Genomic DNA, 18,371 nt, shown 5'->3' with positions numbered 1-18,371 from the left:
TCCTGAAGGATGTACCAAAAGTGGTTTTGACAACATTAGCTACTTGAAGCTGTTTAACTGAGGTTTCCCTTCTAAAGACAGGTTCTTATATTTTCTTTTAGAAAAGCTCTTAAGCACAGGACTAAGTTTGTGTGTGAAAACAATCCCACTGATTATAATAAGAGTATTTGCACTTAAGACCTAAAAAAATGCTTAAGCACCTTGCTGAATGAGGTATTTAATTTCTTTTGATAGACATTCAGTAGTTCTGTTATGTAAAATTTGTGGAATAAGAAAAGTATCATTCCTTTTTTAGTACTTTGTAAAAATAATTACAAAATTTTGCAGTTCCTGAGATTATGTAGCTATATTCTGTTGTTTTTTTTTCCTTGGATAGCTCCAGCTAGAAAATGAATTTTTACTTGGTAGTTATGATCCCTGACTTTTTTGTTTACACATTTTTGTAACTTACCTGTATGCCCCTAGGTTTATGCAGCTTATCCCTAAATTGTATCTGGACCTAATGAAGCCAGGTTGTATTTCTAAAGCACGTGTGTAGGCCTCGACAGCTTCTTCACTTCGATCTCCGTTTGCCAAGGTTGCTCCAAGACGGTTCCATAATGTATAGTCCTGGTGAGAAAATAAGTTTTCTACTGTAGGTGTCAAAAAGGGACATATTAGCTCATTTTTGCTTGCAACATAAGGAGGACTGCAGAAAAGAACAGTATTGTAACTTCTCTTAATTGACATGGAATGTGAGGTTCTGACTCATGATTATAGGCAACTTTATATAACTAGTACAATTAATCAGCACACAGATAGAAATTGGACATGTATAAATCTGCTTCTAAATGGGACTGTCTTGTAATTAACAATTCTATTTCGGGTATTAAAAATTTAATGTCTGAAGTGACATCTCATTAATATTAGCCTGAACAAGAAGGGAGAAAGAAAATGTCATGTAAAGCTAAATTCTTAAAAATGTAAAAGCATAAAATATACCTCTGGTCGAACAGTTAAAGCAGCACTAAATGCATCTATTGCTCTGTTAAATTCTCCATTCAGGTGGAAGAGAACTCCAAGTCCCGTCTGCAAGTCAGGGTCTATCATATCACCGTTCTGGTGAGCAGCCTCCAGGTACAAATCCTTTACTTCTTCAAGTAATGAGCTAGACAAGGGTGAAAAATAACTGAAAGTTCCATCTTACAGTTCTTTACAAATATTGCAATATTGATTGCATAGCCGGAAATTAAAGTCCTTTTAGTGGATGTATCAGAAGTTATGTACTCCTGAAATTTGAAAATAAACTGCTTCAGCTTTATCATGGCAAAGATTTACTTCCAGATGCTGTTGTAAACTCATGTCTGGAATAAAAAAGTTCACCTATATAATGAAGAGAACGAGTCCTGTGAGGAACGGCTGAGGGAACTGGGGTTGTTTAGCCTGGAGAAAAGGAGGCTGAGGGGAGACCTTATCGCTCTTTACAACTACCTGAAAGGAGGTTGTCGCAAGGAGAGTGTCAGTCTCTTCTCCCAAGTAACAAATGATAGGACAAGAGGAAATGGCCTCAAGTTGTGCCAGGGAAGGTTCAGATTGGATATTAGGAAAAATTTCTTCACTGAAACAGTTGTCAAGCATTGGAACAGGCTGCCCAGGGAAGCAGTTGAGTTACCATCCCTGAAGGCATTTAAAAGACATGTAGGTGTGGCACTTGGGGACATGGTTTAGTGGTGAACTTGGCAGTGCTAGGTTAATGGTTGGACTCGATGACCTTAAAGATCTTTTCCAACCTAAATGATTCGACGATTCTATGAAGTCAAAGTGCAACTATGAAACCAAGTGAGATAACATGAAGGCTTATTAAAACTATTAAAATTGGATGAGTTTCTCAGATGTTAAATAGTTCTTTACTGGCAAAAATAGTCGTCATTCTTAAGAGGAATAGATCAAGTGACTAGCCAAGACCCCTGAAGAAAGATGCCAAAATTTAAGATTTCTGTACCCACTGTAGGCTTCATAAAACCTTTGCAATGTCAACACCAGATGTCAGCATGATGAGGCTGAAGTAGAACAACACACTTAGCAATTAAAAGGAATTTTCATATTTTATTTTGGTTATACTAAATTATTTTTTCAACTCAGGACTGGTTAATGGTAAGGGTAAAGCATAACGCCTGTCTTCAAAATGACAAGCAGTGAGATAGCCCTAGCGTTTGAGTTCTATAAATCACATTTATGTCTTTAATGATTTTGTCATGCATCTCGCAATTCAGTATAGTTGTTTATTGACCTCATGAAATCATGATGAAGGGCTGCCAACTCATGAATTTTTTTGTTATTTAAAATGGCTGCCAGTTCCCATTACAATATGCTAGGCTCAAATCAGATAAAATGACGACACTGTCTCTTTGTTTAGAACCAGGACGGCTTTTAAACAAGCAAATGCTACCTCCCAATATTTTCAGTGAACTGAAGCCATGTCCCATTGCAAAATGGCTATCATTCCTGGATTTGATTGGCTGGGTTGGGACATAGGAAATACGATGAACAGTAAGAAGAACACACACAAGTAGAGCAGGATACAGGCCTGGTATGGGTTTGAAGCAGCTGAATAGTGAGCATGCAGGATGTGGGAATACAGAGACAGGAGACAGGGTCAGAGAAAAGCAATGGGAGTTGAGAGAAAGCATCTCTTTTTAGCTGTTTTGGGGGTTTGTTTTTTTTCTTTAGCTTCCAGGAATGGCGTAAGATACGGCCTTCAATCACTAAACCAAATGTCCTGTCTTGGCTTCCCACTCCTGCCACTAGAGACATTGAATCTTCCATCATAGAGAACAGGCTGGACTTCTACAGAGTAAGGGGGCACAGCATACACCGTCATTTCTAGTGATGTCGTTAAAATTAACAACCATCAGGATTTACACTGCATTTACCTTTCATCTGATGTCTTAGACATTCTCCTGGTAAGTGCTGGAGACCCTTTTTTGCTTTTCACTATATACTTGTATTTTGGATTTTGCTTTATCCAGTTTCTTAGAGCTTGATAGGCTTCTTGTTGGTGGCCAGTGTTAGTATAACTTACAGCCAGGGCCATCAGAGCTTTTAAGTTGTTTGGCTGTAGTTCCAAGCACCTAGGCAGAAAATAAATTGAGATATATTTTTAGCCAAACATAGTTCTTGAATTCTTCCAAAATAATCTGTGTAAAAAAAAAAAAAAAAAAAATCACTCACACAAGTAAATCTACCCAATAATACTTTTAAAGGGACTTTGTCTTATTTTTCTGTGAAAAGTGCGTTATGCGTATATATACACACACTATATGTATGCATATTGCTGTGCATACACAAATATGTACATAAACGTATGCATACAAGTTTTGTTTTCATCCTTCAGATTATGAGTAAATGTAGGTAGATTAATTTTTATAGTACCTGTCTAGCAAACGAAGAGAAGCTTTATGTAGATTCAAGTGAACAGTTTAATATGGTTTACAGCTATACAAAAAGGTATTTTGAAAACATTTCTTCCATCCATATGAATCTTCTCAGCCATCCTGAATTCTTAATTTTGCTTTGATAAAGCTGGAGCCAATCAACTCAAGTAGTCTTTCTATGGTTACATACCATTAACTGAAAACAGAATTTATTCTATTTTGTGAACATCACTGTTGCTTGTTTCAGAACTGTAGGTTTGAGCAAGCGCTAAATCAGGCAACCGCTTAGATTTCTATCCAGGTAAGCTAATAAGTTACATATAAATAAGTTAGAGTATCGTTAGGTGAAGTGACTTGATGGTCAGCATTGCTAATGCAATTGAATATGGAGAGGGTACTTACTTCAAATGTAAACATGAAAACCCACTACAGAAAGAGAATGATAATGCTGATATTTTGAAACTGACATTTTACATACAAACATACTGTAATCTTCACATCTCTATCAACCTAAAAATGTTATCAGTTTAGTATTCAGCAGCTGAACAGAGCTCATTTCAGTTAAGAAAACCTCTTCATTAAAGGACAGACTACAGAAAATATGCCAAGTAGCTAGAATATCAAAAAGGCACTTTATTTGCGTTATGCCTAATTCATGTTTGTCAGGCAATGTAACTTTTCTTTTGTGCAACTACTTAAATTACTAGATTAAATATTGCACTTACTTAATGAAACAGAAATATTAATCACTTGGCATCCCTCTGAAGTCACTGGGAAGATATTTATATCTATGTCAATGTTTTACTTAGTTAAATAAATGCTTCATGTTACAAGGTAAGTATGACGTTAAATATACCTAGTCAGCCTTTACCTAATACTCATCAGACCCCTTATTTAGCAATTATCTTCATCTACCTTTGGAGGGCGACAATGGCTGCCTGCTCATTTTCATTCTCTGCCTGTGTTATGCCCAGGAACTGCCAGGCCTGCAAAAATAATCATCATTGCGTTATTTTGTTATATATAACCAAATGCAAGGAGAATAACACTAATATCACTGTTAAGCAGCGGGGTGAATAAAAATAGCAGATCTGTCCAGCACTAACTACAGATTTTTCTACGGTGTGCATATCAACAGTACAAATCAATGCAATTTTGAACATCTTTGGGCCTGATAATTTTTATAATCCATGAATGCAAAGGTGTTCTGTCAATGTATGATCACATACTGATTTCTTAAATTTGAGTTACTGTACATTTTAAATGTTGCTAGAATTTTATGGAAAACAGTGAAGAACAATTACTAAGTTGTATAAGTTTAAGGGATTCTAGAGGGTCTGGAGATTCTTTCTGCTTTTCAAAATACTGCTGCTTAATTTAATGTAGCAATAGATTCAAAGAGACCTAGATAATTACACTGTAAATATTTTTCATGTTTCACAGAAAACAGACTTTAAATATATGCTCATTGAAAACATCAAAATTGCAGAAATTGGTATAACTTTAAAAAATTTGTCAACATTCTTGTTAAAAATGTTCATCTTTTCAATAGCAGTATTTAAAAGATGGTTGAAAACATCAAGAAGGAAAAGTTTGAAATATTGTCTCTTTTGAATGCTTTTAAACAACAACTTAGAAATGCTATAATTTCAAAAATAGATTCTTATCTTATGAAGTGCTCACCGTTACCTATTTCAAGGCATACACTACTCCAAAACGACTGTTAGCATTCGTTTCAGTCAGTCATGACTAGCAAAGGATTGGGCCCCGAAATCATTCTGTCATTGCATGCTAAAGGGAGTTCCCTTTTCCTTTATCAGTAAAAGGCACATGAGTGAATACCTCTGCATCATTGGGTTCTTGTAGAATAGCAGCCTCCAGGTATAAGATTGTAACTGGCAGGTCACCTTCTTTCATTTTTTTCAGTCCTTCCTCAAAAGCACCAGGCCAGTCTTTGAAGGGGTTCTCAGTATGGAAATAATAACCCTGGAGAAGAGAGATAGTAGACCCATGATGAAGCACTGTAGCAAGGAATGACAATTCTGTAAAAATTAAATGACTCACTATTTTCCAACTGGATGTAATCATCCTCTGTTCTCTGAAAACCGTATGAGGTCCACCATGACTTTTCAATGACAAAAAGTACAGAAGAATCTGCGTCACTGGACGTTTGTTTCTTCTCTCTTTATTTTTACTTTAGCTCTGAAGTTATACTTACTGGTACTTGTGTTGGGTCCTCCTGCTCCTGTCAAAGGTAATGGCAACAACTCACAGTGACTTGCAGTAACAGCAGAACTGAACCTAGCGTCAGCCCAGTACATCCAGTTTGATGGTAAACAGCACATATCAGTTGACTCCCTGCAGTGCTTGTAACCTGATGTCTGTTCAGTTAATACCCTGAAATCTTCAATTAACCTTCAAGATACAAAACAGTGTTGCAAGCACCTGAGTTTATTTTAGAGTTTCTTTATATTTTGCCTTTTTCTCTTCCTGCCACTGCAGTGTAAAGGGTGTATGCTAATATCAGCCACATAATATAAATAAAATTAAAACATACAATGGAGGGAATGGAGAAGAGAGACAGAATCTCTATCATTTCTATCCTCAACAGTGTTTAAATGTGCCAGCTCAGATTTTTTATTTGGTGCTCTTTCTTAAGTGCCCATCTTCAAAAGTGCACATAATCCAGCAGTTTGCATTGTGATCCTTTCAGCTGAATTCAGGCTGTGTGCAAGTCTAAATGTATTCTCACTATGGTAAGGTCTTTTAAATCTACCCTGCTCACAGACACTTAAAGAGGATGAGCTCTTGGGTAAAATTAGCTTCCATGTCTGAAGCGTTTTCTTGGGTTCCCTTGAATAGCTGAGGCTCATCTCAATGTTTCACAGGAAGGATGTACTGTATTAAAAAACTTTGTATTACCTTCTCAATGGTTGAGATGGTGACTTGCCCTGGTGCTTCCTGGTTCTCTGAAATCCAGTTTCTGCGAGCCATTTCTTCCCATTCTGCTTGCATTTTATCCCAAAACTCTGTGTCTGACTAGAAGGAAAAGAGGAAAAAAGGGACAAAAATTAACAACAAAACTTTAAAATAAACAGGTAAGCTTTTAATTTCTTTCTACCAGTGGTCTGAGTTGGGCAATTTTGCTGAGCAGTATTAATTCTATTAATAATCATACTGACTGAAATACTACAGCACAAATTTGGAATTCCATATAATTAAATTTCATCTCTCATATTGGAATGCATTTTGTCAACAGAAAACTCTTTATCTCAGAGGCAGTGTATGTTCTATTTGAAGCAGGATTTGCAGCAGCTTATACTGCATCTTATTGATGCTAGCAGAAAATTGTTACATAAAATTTGAAGGAAATGACTGCTGCTAGTCCCTGGCCAAAAAAAAGAAGAATTAAAAAAAGAAAAAAAAATCACTAAGCAAACATGTTAAAGAATAACAATAGATAAAAAGTTTAAAAGAGAACAAGCATCCCACTTTGGTAATTCAGCATCATTTTCAACTATGTAAAAGAGTAATGGCAAAGCTTGGACAGAGAGTGTTTGCACAAGAGAATTAATAAAAACGTGGGTTTTCGATAGTGGAAAAATCCTAATATTGCATCTTATACTGTGCTGGTGAGAGGAATCTATAAAAGATTATAAAATTGTACAGTAAGATTAACATTCAGCTCAAAGACAAGGGAAAATTGCATATACAAGAGAAACAGAAATGATGAAAAAAGAATGAGATTTAGGATGTGTAACAACCAAAATGAGGCAACCACTATGGCTACTAGAAAATTATGCCAAGGAACAGAAATAAGATTTTTTTAAAAAAAGAGGGGAGAATCCAAGTTAAAGTGCTGTTTTTTCAGCCTCCACACATTAGTCATAAGCCCTGAAAAGCAGTTCCATAGCAGGATATAAGCTCAGCACTACGAGCCTGTGCAAATTTCTCCAGTTCCTATAGTGTCATGGCCAGAACTTCAGTGAATGACACTACTGAGGGCAAGTTTCTCAGCTTATTAATGTCAAAGACAGCAGCACAAATAATTCTATTGAGGTTTAGACAGAACTATTTGAGGGTGAGGTGCTAATCAAAATTAACTGAAGGTATTATAAGCTGGTCCAGATAGTTTTGTCTGAATCTTCATTACAAGACTGACTGCTTTGCCACTGGTCCACAGCCAGGTATGATTTGCAAAAATAGATCTTAGTCTGTGATTGCATGACTTGGTACAACCCTCCTTAGGTACGTGGAAAAAGGAAAGCACAGACTATTACTATATCTAGAATGAGTCAGTAATTAGAACATTTGAGAAAAGGTGGGAAGGCTTAGGAGAACTTGCGCTGGCTAATATTAGGTGTGGTTGCTGTAAATCGTAAGGCTCTTCACAAATGGCAAGGTGCATTCCCTCTCTAGAAATCTAAGAGGCATTTCCCTTTGGCTCTTACTGTGGGATGTGCCTCCTGATATCCAGCACTTCCAGGAGACTCTGAATTATGCAATTACTGGATCTGTGAAGGTACCTGCTATATTCCTCTGGGGACTAGGAAACAGATGTGAATCAGTCACTCCTGGAGATGAGATTTCACCCTTTGTTATAGAAGTGAACAGAACTTGACAACTCTGTTACACAACAACTTCCGAGGTTTCAAAATTTGCTCTCATTCCGAATTTGAAGGAAATTTGTCTTTTAAAGAGTTGTGAGATTGTGCTAAAATGTCCGTTTAGGGCTTGAAAAGCCTAGGATAATGAATCAGATTGCTCGCTCTCTTTTACTCTTATCAGCCATGACCAGAGGCACTTGAATCCCTTAAACTATCCTGTTCAACAGATGTCTCTATCAACTATTTTGCATTCAGTGCAAATCTGCGTTGCATTGAAGAAAAAATTACTTGACCATGTTTTTACTAGCAGTAATTTTGAGATTCATGATGAGGTAAAGGAGTGGAAATTTCCCTTTCCTACAGATTAATATTAATAAAACTACTGACAAGTAATTAGTAATGCCTTTTTAAACAGATTAACTTATAAAACTATATATACTTATACATATATGATGTTTATATTAGATTTTTTGCTTGTATTTTTTCCACAGAACTGTCTTATGAATCAATGGTTTGGAAACATATCAAATCACATTTCTGCATATCATATAATGGAAGCATAGAAGTGGTTTTAGGTCTTTAGTTCAAATTTTGCTGCTTAATTACATATTTATAATTCACACAGAGGTTCACTGTGTGCATACTGCACTTAAAAAGCTAATGAATTACTTACTATGCATTCAAGTAGCCATGCTTGATGTCTATCTATAGTGAGTCAAAGCTGGAGGAAAAATGTAATGGGGAGAAGACCTGCTTTGTTACAAATCTCTCAACTCATCATGTGCTACTTGGACACAGGCCAGGGCCCAACTATTATTTTGCAACTATAAGCAAAGATTTACTTGTTTGGGCCGCATTTCTTTCTAAGAACATAGCTACAGCTTTCTAAGCACATCCAGCATGGGGGCGGGTCTGAAACTGGTATGGCAAAGCTATACTGAGCAACTGGATCATGCACAATCATGGCATCTGATAAATTGCTATAATATTGCCGTGACAAATAACAATGTCAATAGCAGAGGAGTTCATGTCCTTGAGGAAGAGGACAGTAAATATTACACAGCCTTTGTTAAAGGCACAAGTCTACTTCAGCTGTCATTAGTAGCAATTTTTTCATTTACTTTGGTGGCAGGAGGGTTAAATTAATATTGAGTGTTTCTGAAAATTTGGCTTTGGATCAAGGCTCCTAGATCTAATTTTAACTCTATTTGCTATGTGACTAGTGCCAATTACCTCATTTCAATGTTTTTGCTACCTTAATGCTGGCAAATTACTTCGGACGTACCAAAAGTTTTCAGACCGGTTGAACGCATTTAACACATTCTCAGATCATCTGCAGCAGCTAAGTAGAATGACAACCAGGAAAAATGTTCATGCCATCTGACTATTTCCAAGCAGAATATTCTGCATTTTTTCAGAGGGGCTATTTTTATTCTTAGTATTTAAAAATATGCTGAAGCAGTTGAACAAATGGGAGGAAAAATATTTCCAGGCTCTTTACTTCCTATGATACAGTGAAAGGGGGTGGGATGCGGGGTGTACCTTCTGAATATTGCTGGCTGATTTCTCAACTTACCTATTTTCATAACTTTTAGAATAGAATTTTGCCTGTCCTGTACTGCCAAAAATTAATTTGCGATGCTCTTTCTTGACCAATGCATAAGAAAGAACGGTTCTGTGGTGGTTCTTTGAATTACTGCATCAACTTACTCTTCAGTGTGAAAGACACAGTAAGTTAAACTGATGTGCAAACTACATAAGATTTCCTTAGCTGATATGTCCTCAAAACAAAATTTGAAATACGCCTTTTTAGTAAAGTAATAGATAAAAAATGTATATCAAGGCAAAGTTAAAATTGTGATCTGAGAGAGTACCAAATAAAATGTATCTGAATGACTGAAGCTCTGACATCCCAGTTTAAAATATGGTTTAGGCAGTCTTAGGCACATCATAGGTACAGAAAGGATTCTAACCGGTATTCATGGGAATGATGACGATTCATGGACTATATTTTCCTAGGATAGAATAAATTAATCCCATCTTCTTCCTACTGTTGTCACATAATTTAGCTGTAATATGTTCTGATGCTTCATAACAGTATATTACAGAGCAGACGGCTCATGTGACATGTTGTAAATAAAATGATGCTGAGAAGGACAGCTCAAAATTTCCTTTGCGTAAGCTCACAAAACAGTGTGGCATCTTCAAGTTTAATCTCTACATCAGGAAAATGTGGAATAAGAAAATATGAAAATTGCTTTTTTCCATCTTGGAGACATTTGTCAGTTTTTGCACTTTCTTGGTTTCGTTTTTATTTATTCTAACTCATTACCAATAGGATCGTGGATGATAAAACAATCATTTTAACAGAATATAGGTACAGGATCAATCTGAATCCCCATGCTGGCATTTAAAAAAAAAAAAATCAAAAGTACCAATTTTTGGTAAAACACAGCTAATTATTAGAAAGATTATGTTAAAACATACTTGGTATGGCACTTGCAAACCATGAAGACTTCAGGCTATTTGTGCTTCCCTCACGTCTATAGCAAAGGGATGAGGCAAAAATCAAATCCAATTTCCAGAATGACAAAAAAGTTAGAGAGGTCTGCAGACCCCCAGTCACTGCAAGTGAATCTGGACCCTCTCTAGTAAAAAAGCTAATTTACTTGCCTCTTTATTCTTAAAGGATTCCCCAATGGCATAGACATCTTTAAACCTTCTTAAGAAAGAATTACCTCACAGATCTTCATTAATCTCAGAGTTTGACATCTTAAAACCATTCCCAAAGCTCTAAAGTGAATACTGGGTGGAGGATAAATTTTGGTGTCTTCATTTACTGAATTGTTAATTAATTTCTTTCGATCTAGGCCACAAAGAACCTGAAATTTGCTTCCTTTTCTTGATCAGTTTTCTGGCTAATCTTACCACCTGGAGCTTTCCCAGTTGAAGAATATTATAGAAACATCCAAAGCCTAAAAAATGAATTTTTGAACTGTATCTATTCTCCACTTAAGAAAGCACTAATCCTTCTGAGACGGGCTGCAATTTATTTCAATCACTCTAGCTTTCTTACTACTTCATTTTAGCTAGGATGAAAATTCAACTATTTTCATATGCAAATGGAAATAGCCGCTCAATGAGATCTTGAAGAATCCTTTCCTTTACGTTTTAACTACCTGGTCCAAGTTTCTATTTTAAGCAGAAAGAATAAGTCTGCCAGCTACACAGTTAGGGAAACATTTAATTAGATTCTCTTTAACAGCTGTTCTAAAGACCATATTAAAGCATTTTAACAACCTGTCTTTGGTGCCTCAGAATGACCTTTTAATGTACGAGGTTTTTTTTACAATATATTCTCCTCCTTATTTTACTCTGTAAAGTAATTCAGTAATGTCTTGTAATCTGTTGTGGGCCTCAACTCATTTTTCATTCTGCTGAATGTCTGGGAGCTCCCCATCACACATGGTTTCTGGCAATTGCAGGAGTGCTAACATCATTTGCTTAACTGCTGACCATAACACAGAGATGTTAATCATCAGATTCCCTGTGTTGCAATCACAGATTACAGCACATGTCCGACCTTAAGGATCAGTCTGCAGTGCAATTAGGAACATCTAGAGCATTTTAAGCTGTGGCAATTTGAAAGCATGCCTCTCCTGCCAGGAGCAAATGTGTATGATGTGTGACATCAAAAAATCTATTGTGCATCACAGGCATTTGTTTATAAAGAAACTATTCGATCAGGAAAAAACAATGCACTCAGAAAATATGAGAAAAATGCATTCAGTGTATAGTTTACAAAACAGCTAACTTACTGGCTGTGTCCATTTTAGCCTTGTACACTGAGACGAGAATTTTTTTGTGTGCAGTAAGATGCTAAGAAGCCATGGTGGAAACCATGCAGTCTTATCTTAGCGTATCATGAGAAAACCCTACAAATTAAATTCTTAAATATGAAATTCTGCTTCTAGCTAGAAGCCAGCATATGATTTAGGCATAATTTTGTTTGTAATCAATGAATATTAATCTAAATGTTCAACTGCCAACACTGGAATTGCAATGGTAAAAAATGTGAGTTAGAGAAGTATTAAAATACGGACACTAAAATTTGAATCTAAACCCAAATATCCCTGAAGTGTTCTAGATAGTTGGAGACTAATGAGACTGCAGTTTATGCTAAAAATAATCAGTTTTGAGGAATGTGTTTCACAGCCTCATCCTTTCCACCCTAAAAATTCATTTCAGTGGCTGTTGCATAATTCAGCCTGAACTCTTGTCCTTGGTGGGATGAAGCTGCCTTGGGTCTTTGTGGTGATGGGATTTTGAAGGGTTACTGACTGAACCACTGTGAATATATAATACTCAAGATTGATACTTATATCTAATTTTTTATTGGATTCTGTTAAAAAACCTGTATGCCACCTTGTTTCTAGACAGGATCAGGACTTCAACTGGTACTAGTGGTATAGGACAACACTCGAGAGGCATTTTTCATGTTGGAAAAGTAGTAGTTAGTGAAAAAGTAAGAAGTGCAATTGGGGAACTGTCCAAATACGTGCATATTTTCAAACTAAATTAATTTATCAGGAAACAAGAGTGCTCCTGTGTTTAACATTCTGCCACTAATCATAAAAATGCATTGGTGCGTGGTTACTACTGTATGTGCAGTTATCCACTACAGTAGGTGATCATTCTGTTTATCAATGATGCTGAATTCCAGTTTCACTGCAGAGAATTGGTCTGTGTCTGAGCTTAAATAACGAATTGCACACATTCAGTTGCTGCGGAAAAATGTGTTTCACTCTTATACTTTAAGTTTGGAAGTACTTACATTTATGGGGAATTTTTCATGACCCACTTGCTATAGCAATAAAATCGAGCTTGAAAAGTTGGTTCTGTCCAATCTTCATTTATAGCTAAGGATATTTTTTTTTTTTAGAGAAACTATTTTAAATGAATAACACCAGGAAACTTATCTTTTCTCTGCCTTAAATAATCCAGTTCCAACTTTCTGCTATGCTTGTGCTGCAAGATGAATAAGAAATCCATAGAACATTAGCTGAAAATGAAAACAGTAAATGAAGTAATACCTCAACAGCTGCCTTTGCTCTTTCAAATTCCTCCTCCAAGGAGTGATTTCTGGAGAGAAGAGGCCCTCCCCAACGCTGTTCCTTAGTTGATCGTACCTATAAAATGAAAGAATAAATCAGTAAAGGGATGATATACTCCCTGCCACATTTCTGAGTTATTTCCTTAATTGCCTTGAGCCCCAAATAGCTTTTTTCTTGGGCAAAATTGGTTGTGTCCCTGCATGAATTTCTCCGAATTTGCTTACAGTGTAGCAGAGATCATTCCTCATGGGAAGCAGAGTAATTTATCTTTTCTAGACTTTCATTTTCACTGAAGATTCATGAAAGATAGACATCCAAGAAAAGACAGTGCAAGAGTTGGGTTCCAAAGGGAAGTGCTGACTATTTTGTATAAGACTTTTACCTTAATTGTTCTTGCTGCTGTATTATGACTGTAGCAACGCATTCCACTCACTATGCTCCAGGAAGAAAGCATCTAATTTTCCCTGTACATTTTGTGGTTTTCTTTCAGGTTCTGTTTTGGGATCACATTGGAGAGACAGGTTTGCTCTGGATTTCACTGGAAGGACAAATCCTTTTTACAATCAGCAGCTCTCTCTTCTGTGCCTTACTATCAGTCAATCCCATTGGAAGTACATAACAAGTTTCTCCCTGTTCTTTCATTAAAAACCTTTTTTTTTTTTCTGCACAAAGGGCACAGTACAAAACCAAACAGTATTCAATGGTGGCATAGAAAAGCACAAAGTGGCCTAATCTTGCTAAAGAGAGCTCTGACTCTTAATCCCTTCCCTCGCGTTTGTCAGGTGAAACTCATTAGCCATTTGTCTGACCATGGTCCCAATTGCATTAATTTACGTGATTGTATTTCTGATTATGGTACTTGTAATATTCAATTTCAATGAGCCACATTGCTAGAAGACTAATTTTGCTCACTTGGGACTCACTGGGCTGTATCTGCAAGTGTTGGAATGTGCACTGCTGGGATAAAACATCCAATACCTTCCTGGCTTTTCATATAAGTAACATGCAATGCATGGTCAAACACATACATCTGTGGTGTACACATATGGTTTTTTACCTAGAAAGATGACATTCACTTGTTGACTAACCCTAAAGTTTCTGTTTTGCTCTGGAGTCTTTGGTCTCTCAGGTAGAGATTGACAAGTGAACTGTATATTGGGTTGATGATACACATACGGTTAGAAAAGAATGATGCAGCACAATTCCTGTGAGAAGCATGGGGGGGACGACACTGTGTGCGTTCTTCTTTGTTGGCTTCTGGCCTTTGCTGCAAGTGACAGGAAGCACAGAGCCTGAGGGAAGGTCTGCACTGAGGATCTATTGTTTCTGTTTTCACATCTACTACCTCTGGTCCATGTTGTTTGGAAATTTTTTTTTTTTCCTTTGGTGAAGCCAGGAAGAGATTTCAGGTTGTCACTGAAAATATACCAAAAATTGATCCTATACACTAAACAGTCATTTGACTGATTAATAGAATTTAGGGCAGAAGAGAAAACTGGTTCAAATCATCTCTTTGCCTGTATATCACATGATGGTATTTGTCACTCAACATCCACAGGATGAAACTCATGTTTCATAGAGAATAAACTGAGGTGGTCTGGGATATATGTCTTTGATGAAAGTGCTTGGATTTAATTTAAAGTTATCAAGAGACCTTAATCTTATCACTTTGTTTGCAAATTTGTTTAATTGGCCTCCTTGTTTCTCTTATTAATTTTAATTTCTGTTTCCAACTATCACTTCTTATTCTTTTTCCAGCAGTTTAAAGCACTTTTTAGTACCCCTTATTTTCTCTGGGGAAAGATACTGACAACTTTAATCAGGTTTTAACTGTCTTTTAAACGACATAAAGAGATTAAGATCTTAAATTCTCTCATTATGAGGCATTTTATTCAGATTTTGAACTTTTTTTGTGTCTCTTTTACTGTCCCTCTTTATTCTTTTATAGCTTTATTTTTTTACAGCCATAGACTCAACCAAAGTGAACCCTATATTCCAGTACCTGTCTTGCTGTTTCTCTATACAGAAATCGGGTAATTTCCTATCTCCCACTAATGATGTCTACTTCTACACACTCTTCTTGCCACAGTACTGCACAGGGAGCACTCATGTTGACATCCTCGTACACTCTGAGCCATAGGGTCTTTTCAAATTGCCTTCCAGCATAATGTTGTAAGTTGAGCCTGCATTCTTGTTCTGAAATGTATGATTTTTCAAGCGACTGTATTGGAATATGTATTTATACAGATGTCTTGATCACCGTCTCATTTTTACAACTCTCTTATTTACATTTTTTTCATTTCACTGTTGCATCGTATGCAATTTTATTGGTGACAGCTTGCAGATTTATTTTCAGATCAATAATATTGAAGATCATGGTTTCTCTTTGGAATCACAGAAGAATCCCCATGTGATTACAATTCCTAGTAAATAACTGCTGTACTTGAGAACTTAAGTTAGCCAGTTTTAATCTGTTTAACAGCTGCTTTATTCATATTGTATGGTGCTAATTTTAAAATCAGAATGTGGTATGTCAATTCAGACATCTTGCAGAATATCACACAGCACCATTTATCAGCCCGAGCTGTAATCTGATCAAAGAATTAGATTTGGTTTTCTTGACACAAAACTCTGTTGATAGACATTAATTATGTTCCTAACCTTTTCATTATTTACGAGTTGGCTCTTGCAAACTGTTTCATTACTTCTGCTTTTTAATCTTTTGTTTCCAGTGACTGCAATTTCCTTAGGTCAAGGACAATACTGTAAATCATGATGTTGAGACTGAGTAGTACTGCAGAAGGGGAGAGCGAGCTTGTTGGGGCAGAAGAGTGAGGAGTGGGAAGAGGACAAGAAGCACAGAAGTCCCCTCCTCTGCATATGTCAGAGTATACACATTGTCCCCACATAATCCCCACAGAAATATACGTTTTCTTCCATTAAATGCACACCTGCCTTCAACCAGAGGGAAAAAAAGAAGTAATTAACAAAACCCACATAAGCTGCATTTACATATAGGCAATGCAGGGTCATATTCTGAGTTGTGATACCCAGAAATGAAAGACCCCACGTGTAACAAACATGCTGCCTTTCACTAGTGCAAGAAGAGAGGGGATGGGAATGGAGTGCCAATACTGGAGAACTCATCTTCAGCTGGTGATGGGGTGGGACTCTGCAGCTGCCTCCCCTTAAGGGGAGTGCAAGGTGGGGTCCGGGTGGAATGGGTAGTCTGAGGCATGGACACTCTGCATACACTGTGGTTTGATATGCTCACCACTCTACACTGGAGGTGCTGTAGCTGATCACTGGCTGCTGTCTTCAGGGACAAAATCTTCCATTCTAATGCATTTGCACACACTTCCCTGCGCTTGTAGTCTGCTTATGTGCTCTTGGACCTTAACTGTTGGTGAGAGGCTTAAATTATAGTTTTAACTTTTGAGTAGGTCTTCAAATAATGAGCTAAATCTGTCCTTTATAACTCTTCATTTCATTAGAGTAACTGGCACATCCAAGGAAAGCTAGAGCCATTATCCTTCCTGTAGCTATTTGGGAGAAGTGGGGAATAAATTTTGCATTCTAAATATTGTTGCCTCAAACTGCAGATTTCTAAGGTTTACAGGCTTTGTGCTATATCTTTGTCCAAGAGTGCTGACATATTAGAATTTAGGTACAGTTTTTTAGTATGTCAGGGTTTTTGTGTATGCATTCTGAGTGAGAAAAAATATATCTAAAATGCCCAGGGAGGCCCAAGTTTGAAACTACATTTAGAGAATTAAAATATGAGCAGACTTTATGCATATACAATTGAACATATTACTTCCCTCTGCAATTTGTAATTATAAGAGAACAAATAAACCTTCAAATCCCCCAAACACTGTAGGATATCTCAGTACTAATAAAAGCATCACAAGGAACTCTCCAGCATGGCAGATAAAAGAAAGAACAAAGATACTTTGGACCAATGCATTTTAAGAGTCAATAACTGGTAACATATGATGTGAGTACAAGGCTGAGAAGCAAGATGGCCACAACCAATGACAGCCACCATGCTATTGCCCATTCCAGCCTCCAAACACATTTCTTCCTTTTTAATTCAAAGCTTGCCTTCATGATTTTGTATTGGTATAAGTGCTGGTAAACATAGGCTTTTGTTAAGAAGATTGCATAATTTATTGAAAATATGACCTAGTTAGTATTTCACTTTGAGGAACTAAATCTAACATGCCAAAGATGAGTGATGAAGGTGATTGTCTGAGAAATTGCTGATGGAAAACTGCAGCTAGTTTAACAAGATGAAATCTTTAGAGTATGGCAGAATCTGGTGCATATGCAAAGGTTACCCTTAAAGGAGACAGACAAGACCTGTAGAGGACAAAGCATGGCAAATCTATGTTTTGACAAAAGCTCTAACGTGATTTCTTTTACAAGCAGATTAAGAACTCAGTCAAGACAGATGAGCCTGTCTGTTGGGAACAGACAACTTTGACAGTCCAAGTATAAGCAGGATGAAGCAGGCAGTGAATGAAAATACTACATTTCTAAGTAAACTACCTAGAATAAGAATGCAGTCTCACCAGATCATTTCTCTGCACTGCTAATTACCAGTTCAACAACATTTCATTACTTGAATGGATCACAAATTTGAAAAAAAGCAGCTTATGATAAAAAAAAACAAAACAAAAAATTAAATATACCAGCACAACAGATAAGAATTTTATACTCTGCTTCTCTTTCAAGTTGGCTGATTCAGCTTTTTTTTTATTTTGAAACACCTGTCATTTTACAAAATAGTATGGAGCCTCCACTGACTGAACTTAGACTGAATTAAAAATGTGGATTTTTGCTTCTGCAGTTTTTCTAGTGGAAGATAAACAGTAAATAGACCATATAAAGCAGAAATGTTATATACTAAATTTGTAACTGCTTTTACAGAAAGTCACAGCACTTAAATTCTGTGACTGTCTACTCGATTTACACACGCCTAGGTTGAGCACAAACTTCCTGGCACTTAGATCTATTAGGCTGAGGAACAGCCTCCTAAAAAGGGGTTAGAGTTACTTCAAGATAAGCTGGACAAAGCATGTGAAAACACACTGTCCACCTCAGGTGGATGATATTATGCAATAGATCTTTTCCATTACTAAGATGTATAAATCTATCGCACAGGAAGGAAAGATAGTGAAAAGAAAGATTGCAACTAGTGTTAGGCTTTCCAAAGGGAAATGAAAATCCTGTGT

At 36.7% G+C, this 18,371-nt stretch overlaps 1 protein-coding gene across 3 annotated transcripts in view; it reads right to left on the bottom strand.

Annotated features, from left to right (window-relative positions):
• The window catches only part of PEX5L (peroxisomal biogenesis factor 5 like), a gene marked incomplete at its 3' end in the record, with an annotated part of 39,738 nt that overhangs the window by 490 nt on the left and 20,877 nt on the right, over nucleotides 1-18,371 (bottom strand). For all 3 annotated transcript variants that reach the window (XM_082003484.1, XM_082003485.1, XM_082003486.1), the window contains 7 exons: nucleotides 13,114-13,209; nucleotides 6,336-6,452; nucleotides 5,256-5,399; nucleotides 4,329-4,399; nucleotides 2,913-3,110; nucleotides 982-1,147; nucleotides 452-609 (listed from right to left, as the gene is read on the bottom strand). In XM_082003484.1, the coding sequence (XP_081859610.1) occupies nucleotides 452-609; nucleotides 982-1,147; nucleotides 2,913-3,110; nucleotides 4,329-4,399; nucleotides 5,256-5,399; nucleotides 6,336-6,452; nucleotides 13,114-13,209 (950 nt within the window). The remainder of the gene's footprint in view (nucleotides 1-451; nucleotides 610-981; nucleotides 1,148-2,912; nucleotides 3,111-4,328; nucleotides 4,400-5,255; nucleotides 5,400-6,335; nucleotides 6,453-13,113; nucleotides 13,210-18,371) is intronic.

This window comes from Phaethon aethereus (genome assembly GCF_964289735.1).
Source record: "Phaethon aethereus genome assembly, chromosome: 9".
Classification (NCBI taxonomy): Eukaryota; Metazoa; Chordata; class Aves; order Phaethontiformes; family Phaethontidae; genus Phaethon; species Phaethon aethereus.
Note: the sequence above shows the minus strand (reverse complement) of the source record. Positions and strands in the feature narration are given on the sequence as shown.